We start from the raw sequence: 25,679 nt of genomic DNA, 5'->3' as shown, positions 1-25,679 counted from the left end.
ATTATGTTGGATAACATCAAACACTCAATAGTATTATTACAAATAGCTAAAGTAAGTATATCTCTATTAATAAAACATTTACCAAATGCATGTGAAGTTTTACTTTAATTAAGTATGTTTTAAGTTGTCAGAAGTAGAGCAATAGTCAAGAGCCTTGGACCTGACTAGATTTCCCTGAAATACTTAAATTGATAGAAAATGATAATCTTGATCTGTTAGTAATTTTATTTTATACAAATTAAGATACTGGAGAAATACAAGAAGAATGTCTAGAATCTACCTGTTCCCTTATCAAAATAAGCTAACTCCAGATGGTGTGCAGATTTCAGATTAACAAGTCCTTTGAACCAAGTGAAATTCTACTGTAATGTAAACAGTTCATAACAAATTTTACAAAAATGCGCAAAAGTGGGATATGATCAATTTAGATTCAGAGACGAAATGGGGACAAGAGAGATTTTCTGCCTCTACAGGGTGTTTCATTGGGAAAGTAACATACGTTAACTGTAGAAAGAGGACACTTGGGCGGTCTCAAAAATACCATACTTAATGGGTCTTACTCCATTAATAACAAATACCTTTATCTATTTTACCATTTTCTTATTTGGCTCATAACTTTTTAACCACACTGTATATTTATTTTATATTTGACACGCAAATATTATTTAAGGTGTACAATCAACTAATTTATTTAAAATTGTAAAAAATCCAAGTCCGGATTAAATAATACTGGAAAATGTTCCGACCCAAAAACAACACCCTGTACATTGATTTTTTTTTAAATAGATTTTGCATTTGAAAAGAGGATGAAAACTAAGTTTAGCGGTATACTTTGAATTTTTGGCAAAATGATTTTTCTGGTCAAATTTTGAATTTGAATTTTGAAATTATGTGAATTGCGAAAAGTAGAAAAAAAATTGAAATACGACTTACGACTTGCTAACCATACTTTATTTTTATTTTATATTTATCACTGAATATTCTTTAAGGTGCCCAATCATTTAATGTATTTACAGTTATAAAAAAAATCCAGGGCCGGATTAAAAAATATTGGAAAAATGTTCCGACCCAAAAACAACACCCTGTACATTGAATTTTTTTCAAATAGATTTTTCATTTGAAAAGAGGATGAAAAACTAAATTTAGTGGTATACTTTGAATTTTCGGCAAAATGGTTTTTCCGGCAAAATTTTGAATTTGAATTCTGAAATTATGTGAATTGCGAGCTCGAAGTAAAAAAATTAAAATGTGACTTAATTTTAATTAATTTTATTATTTAATGTAAATTGTTAAAATGTTAACATTTTAGTATTTTTTTTATTACAGCGACAAATAATTCATAACAAATATTCACCTTTAATTAATAAATAAATAATACAGAGTCCACAAAAAATACATAACTTTAATCAACGAACTATCTTAAAAATTAAAAAAAAAAAAAAAGAAAAGATTGCTGAAAAATAACTTTTGGATATCTAAAATCCAAAGTTTATAACCAGGAAATAAATAGTAGAGAAGAACTTCTTGAGCGGATTCGAGACGCCTTCCAATAAATGAAGAATAACTCTGACGATATTAGGAAGTCAGTCAGACAAATAACAAAAAGAGCAAGACTTTGTCTTCGACAAGGTGGTGGCCATTTTGAACAATTTCTATAATTTTGATAAGTTGTTTTTTCGAAAAATTTTTGTTTTTTTTTTAATTTGTAAGATAGTTCGTTGATTAAAGGTATGTATTTTTTGTGGACTCTTTATTATGTATTCATTAATTAAAGGTGAATATTTGTTATGAATTATTTGTCGCCATAATAAAAAAACACTAAAATGTTAACATTTAACCAATTTAGATTAAATAATGGTATTAATTAAAATTAAGTCACAGTTTAATGTTTTTACTTCGAGCTCTCGCAATTCACATAATTTCAGAATTCAAATTAAATTTACCTGAAAAATCATTTTGCCGAACATTCAAAGTATACCACTAAATTTAGTTTTTCGTCCCCTTTTTAAGTGCAAAATCCATTTAAAAAAAATTAATGTACAGGGTGTTTTTTGAGTCGGAACATTTTTCCAATATTTTTTAATCAGGCCCTGGATTTTTTATAATTGTAAATAAATTAATTGATTGGGCACCTTAAATAATATTCTGTGTTAAATATAAAATAAATATACAGTGTGTATAACAAGTTTTAAGTCTTATTTCAATTTTTTTTTCTACTTCGAGCTCTCGCAATTCGCATAATTTCAGAATTCAAATTCAAAATGTTACCAGAAAAATCATTTTGCCAAAAATTCAAAGTATACCAATAAATTTAGTTTTTCATCCTATTTTCAAATACAAAATCTATTTTTAAAAAATTTAATGTACAGGGTGTTGTTTTTGGGTCGGAACATTTTTCCAATATTTTTTAATCCGGACCTGGATTTTTTACAATTTTTAATAAATTAGTTGATTGTACACCTTAAATAATATTACCGTACCAAATATAAAATAAATATACAGTGTGGATAAAAAGTTATGAACCAAATAAGAAAATGGCAAAATAGATAAAACACCCAGTATCTTTGTTATTAATGAAGTAAGACTCATTAAGTATAGTATTTTTGAAATCGCCCAAGTGTCCTCTTTCTACAGTTAACGTATGTTACTTTCCCAATGAAACACCCTGTATAAATTAAAGTGTAGATGATTTCTGACGTATGTTGCACAAATTTAATATAACCGGTAGAAAATTGAACATGTTAATTTCCCAAAAAAAAGACCAAATGCATGGTTATAACAGCAAATCGAATAAGATGTAAATTAGAGCTGGAGGGTCGGATAATAAAACAAGTGATAAAGTTTAAATATATCTAGAAATCACACTATCTAGCTAGGGAAACCTCGAAACCGAACTAGAAGATCAACTGAATAGAGCAGAGCCGCAGGTTGCCTGAATGAAACAATATGGAGAAAGAAATGAAAGACAGAATTTACAAATCAGTCATTAGACCAATAATGACAAACGTGGCAGAAACACGACCTAAGACAGAGAGGACAAAAAGAATGCTAGAAACTGCAGAAATGAAAACCCTTAGAAAAATCGATGGGAAAGAGCTAGAAGTACAGATATACGACGGAGATGTAAGGTGAAAAGAATCAGGAACTGGGTAAGAAATAGAAGAGTAAAATGGAACGACCACATAGCCAAATGACAACAAATAGAGTAAGTATTTAAAGACAGTGAAAAACGGTTTCCCAATATGAAGACGATCAACGGGAAGACAACAAAAACGATGGAACGACAAATAGTGTTGAGGCACATTGAAAACCAGAGTCATATCTACCGAAAAAAAATTCTAAGTTACGTTAATGATAAGTTAGTTAAGTGAAAGCTGCTTTGAGAACAGAAAAACGACTTACACAGTATATTTGGGTATACAAATTTATGCAGGGTGCGCCAAACCTTTGGTTTTCTTTGATTACGGCTAAATTATGGGATATACAAAAAAATATTTTTAACAAAATTAATGTATATTGAAGCCGTCTATAATTTAAAATTATTTTTGATTATACAGGGTGAGTCAGAACGACGACGGTACGAACCAAAGTCGTGTTTTTTAAATGGAACACCCTATATATTAAATCATTTTTGAATATATTTTTTTAAAATATTAAGAATTTATATAAGGCATTATAGGCCTAAAGTTAACAATTTTCGAAATATTTACACTTTTATTGAGAAAATGGTAATATTCAAAGGGCTGTGAATTAGACTTTCAAGGTAATAAAAATTTAAATGACATGTCAAAGTTTTTTAGTGTACTGTTATTTTTAAATAAATTAACATATTTGAAATATAGCCATAAAATATACAGTGTGATCACTATTTGCAAATACAAAATTTTCTCATTTTTTTAATGGGACACCCTGTATATTAGTATTGCCTTTTGTAGTAAATATTACAACCTTTCTTTTGGTATAAGGTTGTATGTACCTAGCATGTTTCGTTTTGTAGATATTTAAAAAAACTATAGATTTTACGTTTTTGCGGATTTTTTATTAAAAAATTTTTTTGCAAAGAAAATAATTATAATCTGGTTTTACAAACATACATTAAAATATCAAATATGAAAATTAAAACGTAATTAAAGATTAAAATAAATCGTATACTAGTACAATTCAATTGCATTTAATAACTTAAAATTATTTTACAAAAAATATTTTACCATACTAATGAATGCATAAATTAGTTACTAAATTAAATAAACAACCAAATTTGATATCTACCCTAGTAATTTTTCTACCACAGCAACTTTCCTGTATCAAATTAATTGTTAAGTTATATTGTATTTACGAGTAAGATCAATTAAACTTTTAATTTACCTTTTAAAACTTACATCTTGAGAACATAATTATAAAGTATGCTTTGAAACAAATGAATGTTTATTTTTATCAGCCAAATTATTTATTAAAATAAATAGTATATAAATAAATAGTAAATAACTAGTGTCACAAAAGCTGGTCATACTTTTGTAGTCGAAATTTTTGTAACAATTTTTTATATTTTAAATTTTAATTTTTCAACCGAACAATTGGTGGATATGACATTTGTTTTGGGCGAAACTTCATACTTCATAATATACTTCTATAACGTTCATTTGTTTCAAAGCATACTTTATACGTTCTCAAAGTGTAGGTAAATTAAGAAGTTATTAACTGATCTTACTCGTAAATACAATTTAACTAATAAAATTGAGCACAATAAAGTTACTAGGGTAGATTTTAAAATTGGTTGTTTAATTTAATAATTCATTTATCCATATTAATTACTTATTAGTATGGTAAAACATTGTTTGTAACATACCTATTTAAAGTTATTAAATTCAATTAAGTTGCACTTGCATACGTTCTATTTTAATCTTTGTTTTTGTATTGTATTTAAGTTTTTATTTTCATCTTTGATATTTTAGAGTATGTTTCTAAAATCCAATTATAATTTTTTTTGCAAAAAAATTTAAATAAAATTATCGCAAATATAAAATATCCGCGAAACGTAAAATCTATAGTTCTTTTTTAAATATTTACAAAACTAAACATGCTATGTACATACAACCTTATACCAAAAGAAAGGTTGTAATATTTACTACAAAACGCAATACTAATATACAGGGCGTTCCATTTAAAAAAATGAGAAAATTTTGTATTTGCAAATAGTGATCACACTGTATATTTTATGGCTATAAGTAAAAGATATTAAATTATTTAAAAATGACACTATATTATAAAAACTTTGAACTACCACTTAAATTTTTATTACCTTGGAAACATAATCCACTGCCTATAAATATTACCATTTTTCTCAATAAAAATGTAAATATTTCGAAAATTATTAACTTTAGGCCTATAAGACCTTATACAAATTTTTCATAATTTTAAAAACTATATTCAAAAATGATTTAATATATAGGGTGTTCCATTTAACAAAATACAACTTTGGTTCATACCGTCGTTCTGACTCACCCTGTATAATCGAAAATAGTTTTAAATTCTAGACCGTTTTTGATATACATTAGTTTTGTTAAAAACATTTTTTTGTATATTTCATAGTTTAGCCGTAATCAAAGAAAACCGCACGTTTGGCGCACCCTGTATGTGGTTACTGTCCACAAATTTACATCGTTCAAACTGGCAGAACCTTTGACAAACGGATAGCAGAACGCAAAAGGATTTTCAACGATAGAAAAACAGATACTATATACGCACTTCACCTATTCTAGATATTAGATCATAATCATTCTTTTAATGAGCAATTTCTCCCCACGTCACTTTTAATGGCCAGCATAGATTTCATTTAACTTAAGATAACCATTTTTTGTGACATAATATTTTTAATAAAAAGTATGTTTTAGAATTTGTATCAGATTTAATTGTTTTTTTTTTATATTGATTGTGTTCTAAAATACAGTTGAGTCCGGGAATCTTTACTCGTGCGTCATCATTTAAAGCATACGAAATAAGTCGATGATAAGTCGGAAATTGAAATTGACTAAACGCAACAGCAAGTGACAGTAAGTGACTTGCTGTTGCGTTTAGTAAATTTCAATTTCCGACTTATCATCGACTTATTTCGTATATGTACTTTAAATGATGACGCACGGGTAAAGATTCCCGGACTCAACTGTATGTTCTTCCATATTGCCTTTTTGGAGAACATATTATATCTCTTATCGTTTGTTTAATCTAAACCTTTCATACGGGACTTCATTACTATTTTAATTAAAAACACAAAAGAGCCATAATTTTATATACATATACATATAGCAGTCCTTCACATATGTTTAGTGTTCTTTTGTTTCCAGAATACGGCGCACCCTGTAAACGGTATTTATCACCAGAGAGCGGGTACTTCGAACTCAAATGTCGCCTCAACGGGTAAGTTGTCTCTTTCTTGTCTCTTTTTCTTTTGTCTTATTCGCACTTGATTATTTTGGCCTTTGTTTCTGCGTCTGGTGGTCGCCTTCGCAGCATCTGCATTGTAACACTGTCGTATCTTGACGTAGGGGTCTGTCACAATTCGTCATCCAACTTAATTGGTCGTATGATGGATTGTTTATTTATTTGATCCCAGAGGAAAGTGAGTAGGTGGTTCAAAAAGAGATCTAGCCAGATATTGATTACCTGTGTGGAAAAACTTATTCGTTTGGAAACTTTTGGAGTATTGGCAATAAATAAGGAAATTATCTAATACATATGAAATATAGTCATCAATAAACTAAACAGTGAAGTTTGATGGGAAATATAGTAATTTTATAATATCCAATAAAGATTTTTTTAATGAACATCCCATTTAATTTGCAATCTGTAAATTATTGTACAATGGGCAAATGTTAATGACAGTAACAAAACATTTAGGAAAACTGTCCAGTAATAGTTTTCTTTTATAAGGTAAAAGACTCGAATTAAATTAAAACTAAACGGTCTATTTTGATTTTGTTTCACGCTATACTCTATGCAGAGTACAAAATGATAGCGGTTTATATGGGTAAACTGTTAGTGCATTAGATTAGTGGAATAGATTCCTAGCATCGCTCGAAGCTGGGACAAATATTCCCCGGACAAAAAATCCCCACAAAAAATCCCGGACAAATAATCCCTCAGATTTTTTTGGACAAAATATCCCCACAAATTTTTTTGGACAAAATATCCCCACAAAAAATCCCGGACAAAATATCCCCAAGAAATATTTACTGCCGAATAATTCTCTAGAAGTTTTCCCGTGAATGCAATCGACGCAAATAGTTATTTTCCTAACAAGTGCAGAAAGTCATACTTTTCCGCACGCGACTGCAGTTTGCCGAACGACGCGAAGCGGGAGTTCGGCAAGCAGTCGAGTGCGGAAAAGAGACTTTCTGCAAGAGTTAGGAACAATATTTTTTCTACGAGTCTTTAAAAAATGACCAAATCTTAATCAATTAATTTAATTAATATGAAAATACATACACAAATTAATTCTTTGACAAGGTTGTCAAAACCAAACTTTCAGCATAATTGGTTAGCATGACGACGATCTTGGTTTCCATGACGACGATTCAAAACCACTGTTATTGTCTACTGATTTGACTTTCGAATATTATGTCAAAATTATTTTATTTCATCGAATTCTCAGTAGTAATTTCACAAGAGCTCTAAAATTCTATATTAATTTTAGAGATCGAGTGCAATTTGTTGCGATTATTTCATGAATAAAACTGTTCAAAACCAAAATTTTATTGTAATTTATTTATGTAAGTACAAATTAGTACAACTAAACACACAGTTGTTATAAATATTTTACGGTTAAAAGTCATCACTTTTATAATTTTTAAAACATTAATTGTCATTAATGTCACTGAATGTATTTTTTCGTAGCAACGAAGGGCATAATATACTTGACGACGGGCAATTATCAAAAATTATCAATTTAATTTAGATTTCTGTAGCTTTCTATTGGTCAGAATCTCCTATGAATGAAATAATCGCGTTAATTTCATTAAAACATGAACACAATAAGATATATTTGAAATAAATTAGTAAATAATATCTAAATATTAATTTATTGCATGTATTATAATTACTTTAAGGCCATATTAACATATCTAAATTAACACGCGTGCGGAAAAGTAAAATGCGTGCGGAAAAGTAAAACGCGTGCTGAAAAGTAACACGCGTGCGGAATAGTAAAACTTTCTAAACTAAAACGCGTGCGCGAAAGTAGACATTTTTGCACGCTCGTAGAAAAATGTTTTTCAGCCTCAGTGCATGAAAGTTGTAGATAGCAATCGCCATGTAACCGCTTTTCGGTACGAAAATAATAAATAGCAATTAAGAATAAGCATGAATTGCAATTTCGATTACCAAATTTCGAATTCCAATTCCATGTCGAAAACTTCAAATTTTACATGACAAAAGAGTGTGAGTTTTTCAAAAATCGTGGAAGATATGGGAATAAGCTAAGGCTGTGGGAATCATGTTGTATTTATTCGCTTAAATCTTTTGCTCATTCTGCTTTAAATAACTATGTTCAAAACATTGCGTATTCGTGATGATAACTGCTGGTCTTTAAAGCGATAATCTTGATTGTAATGCAAAAACACCTGTTCCTTTTCTGCTGGCCTTGAAAACGATAATCTTGATTGTAATGCAAAAAAAGACCTGTTCCTTTTTGTAAATTTAAGGTCAATAGTATTTATTCATCATCATCATCAATGTCATTATAACTCTTCGAGAGTCTTTGCAGCGTTTACGATTGCCTTCCATGTTTGTCGGTCCTGTGCCACTATTTCCCATTGTCTCACTCCCATTTTTTCCAGATTCTCTGACTGCATCTTCCACCTTTTTCTAGGCTGTCCTACAGACCTTCTCCCATCTGGCCTCTCCCCGAGCAGCTAAGAAAGATTTTTGAAAAAAACTCACATTTTTTTGTCATGTAAAATTTAAAGTTTTCGGCATGGAATTAGAATTCTAAATTTTTTAAAATTTCTAATTAATTTTACATCGGCTGCCATTATGACGACGAACTAAGAATGACTGAAACCAGTGCATTCAGTTATTTTACAACCTATCGTCAGCCTGATTTTATCTACTTGGGAATAATATTGTCTACTTTTGTATGTGATAAATGATAAATTGACTTCTCTCTTCTGATAGAATGTGTAATAGTGTAATTAATCGGTAATCTAATAAGTCAAGCTATTTCCTTGTGGCATCTTATGTAATTTACTTTTTTATTTGGGAATAAAGCCACAATATAAGTTTAAAATTAAATTTATTTGACGTTTCGGCTTCCAGTTCGGAAATCGTATTTTGATAACGATTTCCGAAAGGAAGTCGAAACGTCAAAAAAGGTAATTTTAAACTTTAATTGTGGCTTTATTCCCAAATAAATAGTAAATTAACATAATCCTAATATAAATAAAAATTTATCGTCCATGCCACTGTCTTTGCACAATTTTCGTTCCTTGTGTGTTATTTTCATCAACGACCTCTTGATTATGATATTTCATTGCCAGCGGTTTGTCGTCATCCTTTTATCTCTAGCCCTAGCCAGTGCTCAAAGTCAGAGCAAGAGCCAGAGTTTGAGAATACGCCGGGAATACTGCCAGAATAATTCAATTAATCTAGTTATGGGAAGTGTTATTAGATTATAAATATGAAAGAAAAATATTCGTATATCGATGCTGGCGTTTTATAAATACGATTTTGTTTTATGGAACCGCTCAATTATTTCTAACTATTTAGTTTTTAAGAGCGCATGGCAAAAATTCGTTCAAATGCTTTTTAGATGCATTCATTTTTTTCGAATCCTGAGAAAACTAATAATTTCTTCCTATGACAAATTTAAACGCAGAATGAAAGATTGTATTATTACCGAGAGCCGAAAGTCCCTGAAATCTTCTATAATGTTTATTTTAATAAGTTCTTCTTCTTTAAGTGCCATCTCCGCGACGGACGAAGGTGGACAATCATCATTTCCAATTTTCTTGTTTTGATGGTATTTAAGATTTCCATTTCTTTATTCATCTTTCTCAGAACCTTTTTGCTTGTGACGTGTTCTGTACACGATATTTTCAGAATTCTTCTGTACATCAACAGCTCGAATAATTCTAGTTTTTTTTCTTGATGCGGCATTCAAGGTCCAAGCTTCCATTCCATAAAACAAAGTCGAGAAAACGTAGCACCTAGCCAATCTAACTCTTAGCTCCAACTTCAAATCTCTTGTGCAGAGCACTTTTCTCACTTTGTTAAAATTTGCTCTAGCCTTTTCTTTTCTGATTTTGATTTCCTGTAAGTAATCTCCTGTGGAGTTGATCATTGTTCTAAGGTATGCATATTGGTCGACTCGTTCGATATTGGATCCGTTTATAAAGAGATTTTCGTTATTTCTTTGAGTTTTCCATATTCTCATAAACTTTGGCTTCTTGACGTTCATTGTTAGCCCGTATTCTTGTCCAAACTGCGCTATACTGGTCGCCAGCCTCTGAAGATCCCCAATATTTTTAGCTACGATGACAGTGTCATCAGCATATCGTCGGCTTAGAGACACAAAAATGTAACTACATTTCACGTTTTGAAGTTCAATATATAGTCCATTCTTTAACGGTAAAATATTGCAAAACCTCTAAATTTTAAAGAACCGCTTGGATTGACATGAAATTTGGCATACGTATAGCTTACATGTCAAAGAATAAAAGTGATATTGTGCCGATGTGTGCTTTTTACCTGGGGGTGACTTTCACCCCCTCTTGGGGGTGAAAAAATATTCGTCCAAAGTAAGTTAGGAAATGGATAAACTGGCTAATTTTAAGTAACTTTTGTTCTATAGAGTTTTTTCACTAAGTCAATACTTTTCGAGTTATTTGGCAGTGAATATGTTCATTTTTTCAACAAAATAACCACGCTTTTTGACGGTTTTTCGCAAATAACTGAAATAGTAAGTATTTTTTCGAACAAACATTTTTAGCAAAAATATAGCCTGTAAAATTTTTTTAAAAATGGTGTATATATCACGTCTCTATACCTAGTAGAAGCAGAGTTATAGCTAATGAAAAAATAGGTTCATATTCGTCAAATTCCAGATGGATACTTTAACGTGAAATAACCAGAAATGAAGCACATTTCGGGGAAAACTCATTACAACTTATTTAAAGTTTTTAAAAAATACTTCATTTTTGTTTTTAAAAAAAAAATTCTAGCATCAAAAGTAAACAAGTTACGCTCAAAATAAAGTTAGTCCCCTTTTGTTTTGGTAAAAAAAATCGAGAAAATCACCCCCTAATTAGTATCTTAAATGAACTTAATCGTTACGACTTCACAAGTTTCTTGACTCGTGTATGTATTGTTTATATGATCTGTAAGTTTCATCGGTTCAAAGTCCTTATTATTGAAAGGGCTGTAGTTAAAAGGGGTTGAACGAGTCACTGATCACGAATGCATGCAAATTTAGAAACACCAAATCTTAATCAAATTTGTCTAACAGAAAAACAAAAAAATACATGATATTCAGAAAAGCAATGCTGACTTTTTTTGTTTTTCAAGATTTTTGGTATCTCTAACAATTTTTAAATTATTTTGAAGAAAAGCATATTTTTCAAAATTAAAATTTTTAAAAATTTTATTTTGAAACCAAATTTTTTCAAAAATAAGCACTTTAAATCGATGAAACTTACAGATCATATAGATACAACATAAGTAAAATAATTTGTGGAGCGGTAACGATTAATTTCATTTAAGTTGCTAATTAGGGGGTGGTCTTCCCGAATTTTTTTTGCCAAAAACAAAAGGGACCAGCTTTATTTTGAGCGTAACTTGCTTAAATTTAATGCTAGAAACTTTTTGTAAAAACGGAAATAAAGCTTTTTTTAAACACTTTAAAAAAGTTGTCATGGATTTTCCCCAAAAAGTGCTTAATTTTTTGGATATTTCACGTCTAAATATTCTATTTGAAATTTGGTGAATATGAATCTATTTTTCATTAGCTATAACTCTGGTTCTACGAGATCCGGAGACCTAACGCGTACACCAATTTTTTTACTTTTTTATAGGCTATATTTTTGCTAAGAATGTTTTTTCGACAAAATACTTACTTTTTGAGTTATTTGCGAAAAACCGTCTAAAAATGTGGTTATTTTGTTAAAAAATGAACATATTCACTCGCAAATAACTCAAAAAGTGTTGACTTGGCGAAAAAGCTCTATAGAACAAAAGTTACTTAAAATTAGTCAGTTTACCCATTTCCGGACTTATTTTGGACATATATTTTTTTCACCCCTAAGAGGGGGTGAAAGTCACCCCCAGGGAAAAAGCACACATCGGCACAATATCACTTTTTTTCCTTGACATGTAAGCTATACGTATGCCAAATTTCATGTCAATCCAAGTGGTTCTTTAAAATTTAGAGCAAAAACCGTGAAAGAATGTACTAATACGAAATTGAACTTACCTGAGTGAGTTTCCTAGTGAGGAGTTTTCGTAACTCCTCACTGGCGTTTTAGGTGTTCAGAAAGAGGTGTCACTCAAAATAACTCACTAAGGTAAGTTCAGTGATGTAGATATCTCAAAACGAGACAAAATGTAGTTAGATTTCTGTCACTAAGCCTATCTAATGTTATTAATTGGATCTAATGCCTACTAAGATATCTAATGTTGTTAATTGGAACGCCATTTACCTTCATTCCAGCTGTTTCACCTTCAAGACTTTTTTTAAGATCTCTTCCGAGTAGGTATTAAAAGGAATTGGCGACAATACGCATCCCTGTCTCACTCCACGTCTGATTTCAATTTGCTTTGACAGCTGATCGTTGTCAGAGGAAAGAGCTCCGTGTTGTTGTTTTTTTTTTGTTGTTGTTTTGTTTAATCGCTTGTCGTATTTCCTTTGTTTTGTGTGGTTTTCACAGTCTCTCTGGGAAAGAGAAATAGAAAATATGTAATAGAATACGATAAAAACTAAAGACAGGAATCAACGTAACGTGAAATAGCGTTATAGTCCATTCTTTCACGGTTTTTGCTCTAAATTTTAAAGAACCGCTTGGATTGACATGAAATTTGACATACGTATATCATGTCAAAGAAAAAAAGGGATATTGTGCCGATATGTGCTTTTGCCCTGGGGGTGACTTTCACCCCCTCTTGGGGGGGGAGGACATGGGTAAGAAACAGAAGAATAGAGTGGAATGACCACATAAGCCGAATGACAACAAATAGTGTAGTCAGGACAGCGAGAGACGGTTCCCCAATAGGAAGACGGTCAGCGGGAAGACCATGAAAACGATGGAACGGCAACTTACTAGAGGCACATTGAAAAAACCGACAGTCATGTCTATACAAAAAGAAGAAGAAGAAATTTATCAAAAAGTAAATATTTATTAATATTGTTCTGAAGAGCTATTTCCTTGTGGCATTTTTATAATCAACTATTTAATTTATTAATTTATTTATTCGAAACGTTAATAAAATCATTTTTTAGTAAAATTGTGGCTTATTTCCCATTAAATATAGTTGATTAAGTATTTATTAATTTCACAGTTACGTGGGGTGTCAACTGTGCTCTCTTTTCTTTTCACTATTATCTATTTTCTATATCTCTTGATCGACCTGAGCTGGCGAAGAGTGCCGCGCCATATTCCATGGATTTCCGTCTTTATACAGGTTTTTGAATATTCTAAAAGTTGATAGCTGTTGACAAAACCTTGAAAACGTACATCTGATTTTGCTTTGTCCAAAATATATAAATAATTGACCGAGATAGTTGCAAAAAACCCTTATTTTTGCAGTAATTCATAAATGTTAATAACCTTGTTTTTTTAATCATGGCATGTAATAAAACTACTAAATTATGGCAATTAATCGGTTATTGAAATGTGTCAAATCTCACGTAGGCCGAACAAATAAAGTTTGTAATTTATTAATTTTTTTTTATCCAGGAGAGCGACTATTTTTGCTCAAACAGTGACTCTGATAGACAAGGCGAAAACGGCGGGTTCGTTGGAAAAAATATTCCCATGAGATTTTTTGCATAATCACATTTGTAATACACCCCAGAATAAGGTTCAAGAAGTCGCCCACGAGAAAAGTGGTCCAAATTTTTTTTAACAATTTTTTTTAATCAAATTGCAAAAATTATTATTTTTGGTCTGGACAATTTTTTTTAGGTTTTTAGACCATTCTGGACAAAGAGGGTCTCTTGTAATTTTTCTCTAAAGTTGATGGTTTTCGAGTTATAAGCAATTTAAAATTTTAAAACGCAAAAATGGCCATTTTTAAGGCTTAATAACTCGGTTAAAAATTATTATTATGAAAGTCAGAAAGTGACTAAATCAAAGTTTAAAGCCCCCCCTACATGATCCTAAAGAAATTTTGACATTATTTTATTACTAAGCTGTTATTTTTAATTATTAACAATAAGCCGTAAGAACGTATTGACGCGGCTGTAAATGTGAGTGCGAGTAAGATGCCCCATTGGACTGTCGGAATGGCATATCTCTCGCACTCACCATAGACGGCCGCCTAATACGTGCTGCCGCTCATTATTATTACTTAAAAATAACAGCTTAGTAATAAAATTATGACAAAAATTTCTTCAGGATCTTGTAGGAGGGGCTTTAAACTTTGATTTAGTCACTTTCTGACTTTCATAATAATAACTTTTAACCAATTTATTAAGCCTTGAAAATCGCCATTTTTCGTTTTTTTCAATGTTAATAACTCGAAAACGATCAACTTTAGAGAAAAATTACAAGATACCTTTTTTGTTCAGAATGGTCCAAAAAACCTAACAAAAATTTGTCCGGGCCAAAAATATTGATTTTTGCAATTTGATTAAAAAAAATTGGACCACTTTTCACGTGGGCGACTTCTTGAACCTTATTCTGGGATGTCTCACGAATGTGATTATGCAAAAAAAATCTCATGGGAGTATTTTTTCTAACGAACCCGCCGTTTTCGCCTTGTCTACTCCAAAAGAAGCTTTTTGTTTACTCTAAGGGACTTTCGGTCCTCGGTAATAATGTAATCTTTCAGTTTCTCAGGAGTATATACGTTTCTCAGGATTCGAAAAAAGTGAATGCATGTAGAAAGCATTGTCTATGAGGGTAATTAACAAATCGCAATCGATTCATTGACGCTTCAATTTTTAGATATACATACATATTATAAAAAATTTTAACATTTTATTAAAAGTGAAATGAATTCGACTCAATTCAAGTTCTCTGTTTAACCCAGGTATGACAATACCAAAAGGCACCGTTAGGAAAACATTCCAATTTTCGGTTCAGAGAACCTGTATGAATCGAGTCTGTGTACTCTAATACAGAGTATGGCATTAGTAAAATAAGAAAATCTACGGTTTCATTTTGATTTAAATCTGTCTCCCTCCATCCCCCGATAGTACTATTTCTAGGTCTACCTGTTGTCAAGGAGGCTCTGAATTAAGGTGTTAATTTGTCTTCCTCAGAGCCTCCTTGACAACAGGTAGACCTAGAAATAGTACTATCGGGGGATGGAGGGAGACAGATTTAAATCAAAACGAAACCGTAGATTTTCTTATTTTATTAAAAGTGTTATTAAAAAACCGGTTGGAGGAAGGACTCACTTTTATCTTATACACATTTATAATAATTTTTTATGTCGCGTTTGTAAGAAGGTTCACTGAAAAGATGCTGAAAAAACACAATATTTACGAAATACCGCCACCTTAAAGTGGACGCAGAATTTGCGAGTTCCTTTTAAAATCGAACTTCAAATTGAAGCGCGCTGAAAAAAATTACAATATTTTCTCTTCTATGACACACTGAATATTAATTTTTTTACTGGTGTCATGCTGGACACTAGATATCCAAGAGGCCTTCATCTACGTCACATTCGTTTTCTCTAATCCCGAAAACCCCCTGAGCCCTAGGTGCTTCTAGGGTCGGTTCTGAATTAATATTCGTGTTCGGCAACCCCAGAAACTCCAGAATAGTCTGTTTGCATTAATTTAGTGCAGAGAACCGTGGAAACTTCAGAAACTGACGTGCCTTAGCACGTTTTTATCAATAAAGTTACTTTTGATTTTTTTTTTAATTTTCGAATAATGCCATGTTTCTAGAACTAAATAGTTTTTTCGCATGAGTTGGCTTTTTTATTTACATTTAATGTTTCTCCTTAAATCAGGTTCCATGACATCTCGTAACGCGACAGTTCGTAACCGGACAACTGGTAACGGACAATTCGTAACAGCGACAGTTCGTAACGGTGACAGTTCGTAACTATACAAATTCGTAACGGACAATTCATAACGTTCAAATTGAATTATTCTGTTTATTTTTGTTAACGTGGAAACTAAATGTTATTACAGTTATAAATGAAATTATGTTTATCAATTTAACGAATCAGTATCAGGATAAACATTTTTATGGCATTTCATATATCCTTTCGTCTAAATAAATATTTCACGAATTACTTCATTATTCCTTTGTCTAGGTATATGCAAATTTAAGGAACAATAAGAGAGATAAACTTTTAAAAATATTGTTAAAAGTTTGTATGTATTTAAATATTCGTTTGTTTTTAAAGACTTTTAATATATTCTGAAACACGAATCATAAAATGTGTTAAACATGTTTATCCCGGTACTGATTCGTTAAATTGATAAACATAATTTCACAGTACAGTTTCAATTCAACACGTTATTTAGTTTCCACGTTAGCAAAAATAAACAGAATAATTCCATTTGGACTTTACGAATTTGTATAGTTACGAACTGTCGCGTTACGAGATGTCTGGTCACACTTAAATCTATGTCCAATTTATAAGTGGCATCTCCAAAAATATGTCTTCTTCTTTATAAAATACTCGTGGACCGAATTATTTTTTGCACCTGGGCGTAAATAAGACAGTAATTCACGATATTCCAGTTCGTTTTCTCAAGACCAAATTCTATTCAGCTTGATTAAGCGACTCACAACGAGCGCTTCGATAGATTGAAAAGCTATTTTCTTCTTCATCTCATTTAATCAAGATTACGCACTCTAAAAAGAAAGTTAAGACGAAATGACGAAAAAGAATGTAAAAGGAAAGGCCGTTAAGCGGGTCTCGGTTCCCTTAATTTGTTATTGCTACTCGACTTACTTCGCTTTTACTCTCGATTATTGATACACCTGGCTCACGCCGATAAAAGAATATATTTTTTTGCTGTGTTCTCTGTTAGCGATAGAAACGGGAATATTTCTAATTAAATTATCTTCGGATCGTATAGATCAGGTATTGGGATGAAGAGTGCCGACCTCCCTGTTAGTCTGATCAAATAAAATTACAATACACGTAAATGAAAATGTAATTCCATACAGGTTAGAACAAATTTTATATCAAAGTTTAGGTGAAATGAAAACACAAGATATTTTCAAGAATCTATATAATGTATACATATAAGAATGGGTCACTTTTAAAACAATTTACTTTTTTAACTGCTGCGGTAATTCATGTTTTTATGAAGGCTTTATTTTATGCAAAAAGACTAAGTTTTCACTCTAACGGCATATAAAACAACATAATGCTATTCTACATCCCACCAGAATGAAAACAATGGGAACCTTCTCTGGTTACACCTCCGAGGCTTCTACAATTTGCAAGCCATACGGATGCTGAGACTAAGGAAGATGGGGGAATTCTACAATTTACAATTCACGTCCCATCTGCTCAGCGCGGTAAAGTTCCAACGAGAATGGTTCCCTTCATAGTCCATAGTTCCAGTCCCTGATTGGACTGGAATATGGTTCGGCTGTGTTTTCGGTTTGCAACGAAATTGAAAATGGTTATTCATTTTTGCTGTATTTTATGTCTACTTTGAAGACAGAATCCGAAACAGATCGATTTTTATTTTTAAATTATGACGCTATCTATTGTACAGCTGTGGCAATTATACACCTTATAACTCTCCAAAGTTTCGAAGGGTTTCTGCTTTTTTGCTATAAAGATTTGCAAGTACCACCACATAATTTGCTAAATTTATTATTAATGATTTTTCTTCTTTTGGCATCATAACCCTGGATGGGTGTTTGCCTACCTGGTGTCTGGTTATGTTCTTCTATTGAGATCTCTCTTCTTCCCTTCTCCTCCATTGTCTTATATTCACAGTTTTCAGAAAAAAAGGGCTACAGGAGGTGTACAGAGAATAGTAAAAGTAGCAAAGAAAATGGGACTGTACATAAATGAAACTAAAACAAAACGTATGGAGTGGACAGATGATCAGTTCCGGAATGGACAAAAGTTTAAAATAGAAGTAGAAGAAGGAACATCATACGAATTCGAAATGGTAGAAAGATTTACATACCTAGGAGCAATAATATCACGTAAACCCAACATTAAAGAAAAATACAAGCTAGAATAATGGCAGGCAATAGAAATGTACATGTGCTTGATGAAATGTTAAAAAGCAAGTTTTTATCAAGAAAGGCAAAAATACAGTAGTTATGCAAAACAACTATACAACCAATACTAACATACTGCAGTGAGACATGGACAAAAAATGACAAAATTTATTGGGGATCAGGAAAATCTGGAATATATTATCAGGATAATATGGAAGAATAATAAATAGATCAAAAGTTAAAGGAATTATACAACCTAATAGAATACGAGTGATAAAGGCACAGAGACTTAGATGGAGAGGTCACATAGAAAGGATGCCGAATACGAGTGCTCCAAAAAGGGTACTAAACTACACTTTAGCCTCAAAGAAGTGAAAAAGAAAACCAAAAAATAGATGGAAGCATGAGGTCGAAAAAGGTGTGGAAAAATGGGGCTAGAAGGCCAGAAAAGAAAAATTAATAACAGAAAGGAGTGGAGAAATGTGGCAGAGAAGGTCTCAGTGCATAAGTGAATAAAAGTGCATAAAAGTGAAAACGTAGAAAGAGCGAAATTTTTAAGCCATGGTCCTCTAAGGTCTTTAGTGCTATTATACAGGGTGTCTCGAAAAGATTGGTCATAAATTATACCACTGATTCGGGGGTCAAAAATAGGTTGATTAAACCTCACTTACCTATATACAATAGTGCACACAAAAAAGTTACAGCCCTTTGAAGGTACAAAATGAAAATCGATTTTTTTTTATATATCGAAAACTCCTAGAGCTTTTTTATTGAAAATGGACATGAGGAATCTTAATTGTAGCAACATCTTAAAAAAAATTATAGTGAAATTTGTGTACCCCATAAAAATTTTATGGGGGTTTTGTTCCCTTAAACCCCCCCAAACTTTTATGTACGTTCCAATTAAATTATTATTGTGGCACCATTAGTTAAACACAATATTTTTAAAACTTTTTTGCCTCTTAGTACTTTTTTGATAAGCCAGTGTTTATCGAGATATTTTAAATATTTGTCGAATCCACCACCTATTTGTATATGGTTAAATATGATTATAGACACCTGTTAATAATCTGAAAATTTATTTATAACTTAAATTTTTTGGTATATTTTGAAAAAGAAGCCACATCTCGATAAAAGTTGACTTACCAAAAAAAGACTAAGAGACAAAAAAGTTTTAAAAACACTGTGTTTAACTAATGGTACCACAATGATAGTTTAATTGGAACGTACACAAACATTTGGGGGGTTTAAAGGAACATAACCCCCATAAATTTTTTATGTAAATATAGTAAAAAAGTAGCCGCATCTCGATAAAAACTGGCTTATCGAAAAAATACCAAGAGACAAAAAGTTTTAAAAACGTTGTGTTCAATTAATGGTACCACAATAATGAATTAATTAGAACGTACACAAAAGTTTGGGGGGGGGGGTTCAAGGGAACAAAATCCCCATAAATCTTTTATGGGGTGGACAAATTTCACTATAATTTGGTTTTAAGGTGGGCCTGTCATAATAATGATACATGCCCGTTTTCAATAAAAAATCTTTGAGAGTTTTCGATATATTGAAAAAAATCGATTTTCATTTTGTAACTTCAAAGGGCTGTAACTTTTTTTATGAGCACATTTGTACTAAGGTAAGTTAGATTCAACCGAACTATTTTTGACCCCAGAATGTGTGATATAATTTATGACCATTCTTTTCGGGACACCCTGTATATAAATATCGCCTTCCATTGTATTATTAACGATCAGTAAATTAGAAAGTCAAAGAAATCCTTTACAACATTCAGTAAACCGAAAAAAGAATCGTTCGTTCAATTTAGTCTCAGTCCCCGATCTAATAATGCCAGAATTAGTCGTAAAAAACAATTTCATTTATAGGAACTTGCGACTCATGACCTTTACCTAGCCCGTTGTTAAAAAGTCGTTACCTTGGTTGCCAATATTACTAGACCTTTTCAATTTCGCTGATGGGAAAACAAGATATGAATAAGTAAAAATAAGCTATCCGCAGTTTCAGCAACTTCAATTGACTTTTTCTCTGTGTTAAAATTTAATACGGGTTAATTTTTAATACCGTTTGCTCTGAAGGAGATGTCGAAATATAGAGCAAATATAAGAGGTAAGAGTGTTTCGAATTATAAAAAAGAACGAACAAAAGCAGAGCGGTGTTTTAAGATATTCAATATTGATACACTTATTTGAAGAGCGATCGAATGCGTTGTTCTGAAAATATCAGGTATATCAAATTTTGATTTTATATAGAATGAAACTTAAAGCTAAAATTAATATTATTACAAGAATTGATATTAAAATTAAACCCACTAGGCTTGTGGGTTGAATTGCATCGATATTCTCTTGGACGTCATCTTCAGGGCTTCTGGGGTCCCAGTTTCCGGAACACTACTACACTGTCCACTAAACAATGCAATTCTGACATAATTGGTGTATCCTTTGCTTTTGTTTATCTTTTAGTTTTTATTACTATTCTGCTGTATTCTACCCGCTCCTGCTGTACTGGTTTTCGCCATGTCGTCTCAGCCAATGCCAGTATTTGATGCGTTCCGATTTTCGCTCTCTTCTCTATTGAAACTTGTACATGTAGGATTCGTTAAAGACAATCGTAATAAAAATTCGTATGATGCTTAACAGTTTTAATGAATAAATTAGACAACTAAATTACAGATTACTGATAAGTTGACGAAATGTAAAATGATTGTGTAATTACGACTCAAATTTACTGGTTCTCACAAAAGAAAATGTCTTTGAAATAATCGCGTTTATCTACTTAATATGACCGGCTGGTCAATATACAGGGTGTCCCGAAAAGAATGGTCATAAATTATACCACACATTCTAGGGTCAAAAATAGTTCGATTAAGCCTAACTTACCTTAGTACAAATGTGCTCATAAAAAAAGTTACAGCCCTTTGAAGTTACAAAATGAAAATCGATTTTTTTCAATATATCGAAAACTATTAGAGATTTTTTATTAAAAATGGACACGTATCATTCTTATGGCAGGAACATCTTAAAACAAAATTATATTGAAATTTGTCCACCCCATAAAAAATTTATGGGGATTTTGTTCCCTTAAACCCCCCCAAACTTTTGTGTACGTTCCAATTAATTCATTATTGTGGTACCATTAGTTAAACACAACGTTTTTAAAACATTTTTGCCTCCTAGTATTTTTTCGATAAGCCAGTTTTTATCGAGATGAGGCTTCTTTTTCAATATATTTTCGTAAAAATTTTATGGGGGTTTTGTTCCTTTAAACTCCCCAAAGGTTTGTGTAAGTTCCAATTAAACTATTATTGTGGTACCATTAGTTAAACACAGTGTTTTTAAAACTTTGGCCTTTTAGTCTTTTTTTTCATAAGTCACCTTTATCGAGAAAATATACCTAAAAATGTAAATTGTAAAAAAAATTTCAGATTGTTAATAGGTCTCTATAATCGTACGTAACCATATACAAATATGTAGTGGATTCGACAAATATTAAAAATATCTCGATAAACACTGGTTTATTGAAATAGTACTAAGAGACAAAAAAGTTTTAAAAATATTGTGTTTAACTAATGGTACCACAATAATAATTTAATTGGAACGTACACAAAAGTTTGGGGGGTTTAAGGGAACAAAACCCCCATAAAATTTTTATGGGGTGCACAAATTTTACTTTAATTTTTTTTTAAGATGTTGCTGCCATAGAAATGCCACATGCAATTTTTCAATAAAAAATCTCTGAGAATTTTCGATATATGAAAAAAAATCGATTTTCATTTTGTAACTTCAAAGGGCTGTAACTTTTTTTGTATGCAATATTGTATATAGGTAAGTGAGGTCCAATCAACCTATTTTTGACCCCAGAATCTGTGGTATAATTTATGACCAATCTTTTCGGGACACCCTGTATAAGTACGTCTTAAACTTCGCGTCTTTTTGATTATCGCCAAATACAACCTCTTTCGTTCAAATCTCAAAATTGACTGCCTATCGAACCCCCACGCTAAATAAAGATCTGTTAGATGTAATCTCACTCTTCTTCATGGTTTAATCCGTTTTCTCCTGAGAACTAACCTATTAAAATTGGTTCAAAGGGCCCTAATGTTATTTTTATGTCTTGACTAATATTGAAAATAAACACAATATTCGCACCGACTGGGCTGTTGTAGTAATCCCAAGGTGTTCCGCCCATGTGAGCCGACATATATGTCCATATTCGTGAGACCCTTATTTCATGCTCGTAATAACAATTAAACATTACATACAAGAAACTTACAATTTAAATTTAAGATACAATATTTACAATTCTACATACATTTCATCCAATAAATGAACAAACTAACTCAACTTGATAAATTTAAAAATTAATCTAGCAATCTATCGTAAGACTTAATTAGTGTAAGCTCGTTGTGAAAAACATTGTATAAAGGAAGAGGAGAAGGCAATAGTTTTCAAGCCAAGATAATATTCGTACTCTTTCTAAACACGGTTTAAAACGGCCTTTGCTTTCCTCGTAAACCCCATTGTTCTGCTGACATTTTCCACAGTTCCGTCAAATTGAACCCTCAAATAAACCACTATTTCATAAATAAAGTGCCGCATTCCACTAATAAGGTCAGTTGTCTGAAAATTGTAATAAAACGAAGCGCAGAAATTAAGTTAATGGGTTTTAATTAAGAGAGTGTATGTTTTTAAAATGGTTGCTTCTATTGAAAAAAAAAAGAATATTTGTGTACTTTGTACGCACGTAAGAAAATATACTTCTATGATTTCAACGAAATCAATATACTTTAAACAGTTTATTTATATTTTATTTAAATTTAAACTAATTTTAATACTTACTACTTTCCAAAAAATTTTATTAAAACAATAGCAAAAATTAATAAAATAAAAGAATAAAACACATTGAAAAATGCCACAAAGAAATTATTTCTGAACAATTGTTGACAAAAATTTTAAATAAATACGTATTTTCTGAAAAAAAAAATTATACAATAAATATACTTACAATCATAAAATGTATTAAAAAGTAAAAAAATAAGATTTGCATTGGGGATCGAACCCGTGCATATTAGGGTCTTTAGGTTGTAAATCAATGCACGTTAACAGTCAGCCACACCGTTTATGTGGGAAGCATTGTTTATCTACACATTGTTTATCTGGTCTAGTTATACAATGGTGGGAAGACACGCCAACTGAACGTTTTAAACTTTTTGACAGTTGCTTATTGTGTGAATTTAATCAAATTCGTTTGATTTTTGTTGAATTAAAATATTAAAATACAACAAAATATAGAGTAAGAAAACAATATATTAGATGAAGATTGGTGGAAATTTTGTTGGTAATCAAATTATGTTAATCGAAGCATTACCTACTAGGTACATTTTATATTTTCCAAATAGGTACTATCCGACAAGCCAGAGGTGGCGCGTGACCTTGAGCGAAAATACACGGCGACAAATGCAGAATACGAGAAGGTCAGCCGCCAGTACTCGCTTGTCGCATTGATGTAATTTCGTGACCCGTCAAAATGTCCCGGTCAAAACAGCCCCGTCAAAGTAGCCCGGATACAAAATAGCCTCGACAAAATAGCCCCTAAACAAAATAGCCCAGACAAAATAGATCGCACACAAAATAGCCCCGGTCAAGACAGCCCCGGGTAAAACAACCCCGGCGAAAACACCCCCAATAAAAAGTTTTACCTTTTAACGGAGTACGATTTATTTTAAATTACTATTCTAATTGATTGGGTGATTGGAAAAAGGATAACATTCCAAAAATATGGCGAATTACAGTGAGACACAAATATTCATGGAATGGCTATCTAACTTTTTTAAGATTTTAGTGAAATTTGTTGGACGATTTAAGTATGTTGTAAGAACTTTCTAAGCAAATTACGAAGGTTCTAAGTGCAAGCAAAGTGGTTGAAAAACATTGAATAAAAACAGGCTTATTTTGCCCCCTTATTTTGTATTTATTGCTATTTTGCAGAAAGGGTAATAATTTAAGACATTTTAAACCAGTCGTATATCATACGAAATTCAATTATGCTTTTTCTCATGAGCATTTTTCAGTGAGTCACAGTTTTTCGATTTCTTTCTAACGCATTAAATTGTATATGACAGAAAAAAGGCACGTCGGTGATTACTTTGGTAATTATTCTAGTTCGGTGATTATTCTAGATGTCGATAGATGGCGCTATAATAGAAAAAAAATTTATTTACTAAATTATATAATCAGGCCCGGTCTGGCCAGGGCGGCTGGTCGGCGATCGCCGAGGGCCTCCGGCTCAAGGGGGCCTCCAAAAGCCAAAAAATTCAAGTAAACAAAAGTTTTTTTATTATAAAAAATTATTTTGTTCGACGGGGCAAGTAATATGAAAGGGTGTTACAATGGCTTACAGGCTCACTTCAAAAAGGCAAATGAAAATATGATTTATACTCACTGTATGGCTCACGTCTTAAACTTAGTAGTAGCTGACTCGACAGTAAAGTTGCTTCAAGCAGAAAACTTATTTGGATTGGTAGAGGAATCTGCAGTATTTCTGAGTTCATCTTACAAACGAATGGCAGTGTGGGAGAAAGAAACAAAAAAACAACATACCGCCCACGACAAATTTTATAGACTGCAAAAAATAGGAGCCACTAGGTGGTGGAGTAAACATAAGGCTCTGTCATCGATAATTGATGAAAGTGTTTTAAGGAGTGGGGAAATTGCCACGGACAAATTAACTAACGTCATTACCGTATTCAAAGAAATATCTGATGGTAATTTTGATTGCAAATCCAGATATATGGCCAGAAATTTGGCAAGTCAATGGGCGAAATTTGAAAACCTATTTATTTCATTCGTTTTACTAGATATGTCTCTTGTTATAACGCCTGTTTCGAAATATTTGCAAACTAAAGCATTGAACTACGCTATTGCTTGGGATTTGGTTCAAACACTACTTAAACAGATCAATGAAAAAAGAAATGACAAATATTTTGAATTTTTGTACACGAAAACAAAAGAGTATGCGACTGCTGTTAACAGTAAATTGGAAGATAGCAATATTGATTTGGAATTACAATTGGACTTTACGGAAAGAAGAATTTCAAAGAAAAAACGAATGCCTGGGGAACAATCAAGTGATGATGCTGCTGAAATATCAGCAGCTCAACATTTCAAGCATGTATTTTTCAATATGTTAGACTGTGCTAGAACAAGCATAGAAGAAAGATTTTGCCCAAACAGAGAAATTTTAGAGGACCTTTCTTGGTTAAATCCAAGAAAATTTAATGACATAATGACGATTAAAGACTTT

The 25,679-nt window shown here is 31.6% G+C and overlaps 1 protein-coding gene across 2 annotated transcripts in view; it reads left to right on the top strand.

The window, feature by feature from the left end:
• The window catches only part of LOC126879427 (oxysterol-binding protein-related protein 9), a 378,474-nt gene that overhangs the window by 252,478 nt on the left and 100,317 nt on the right, over positions 1-25,679 (top strand). For both annotated transcript variants that reach the window (XM_050642439.1, XM_050642440.1), the window contains exons 5-6: positions 1-51; positions 6,342-6,414. In XM_050642439.1, the coding sequence (XP_050498396.1) occupies positions 1-51; positions 6,342-6,414 (124 nt within the window). The remainder of the gene's footprint in view (positions 52-6,341; positions 6,415-25,679) is intronic.

This window comes from Diabrotica virgifera, chromosome 2, assembly GCF_917563875.1.
Source record: "Diabrotica virgifera virgifera chromosome 2, PGI_DIABVI_V3a".
NCBI lineage: Eukaryota > Metazoa > Arthropoda > Insecta > Coleoptera > Chrysomelidae > Diabrotica > Diabrotica virgifera.
The sequence above is the reverse complement of the archived record's forward strand: the minus strand, read 5'-3'. Positions and strand labels throughout refer to the sequence as shown.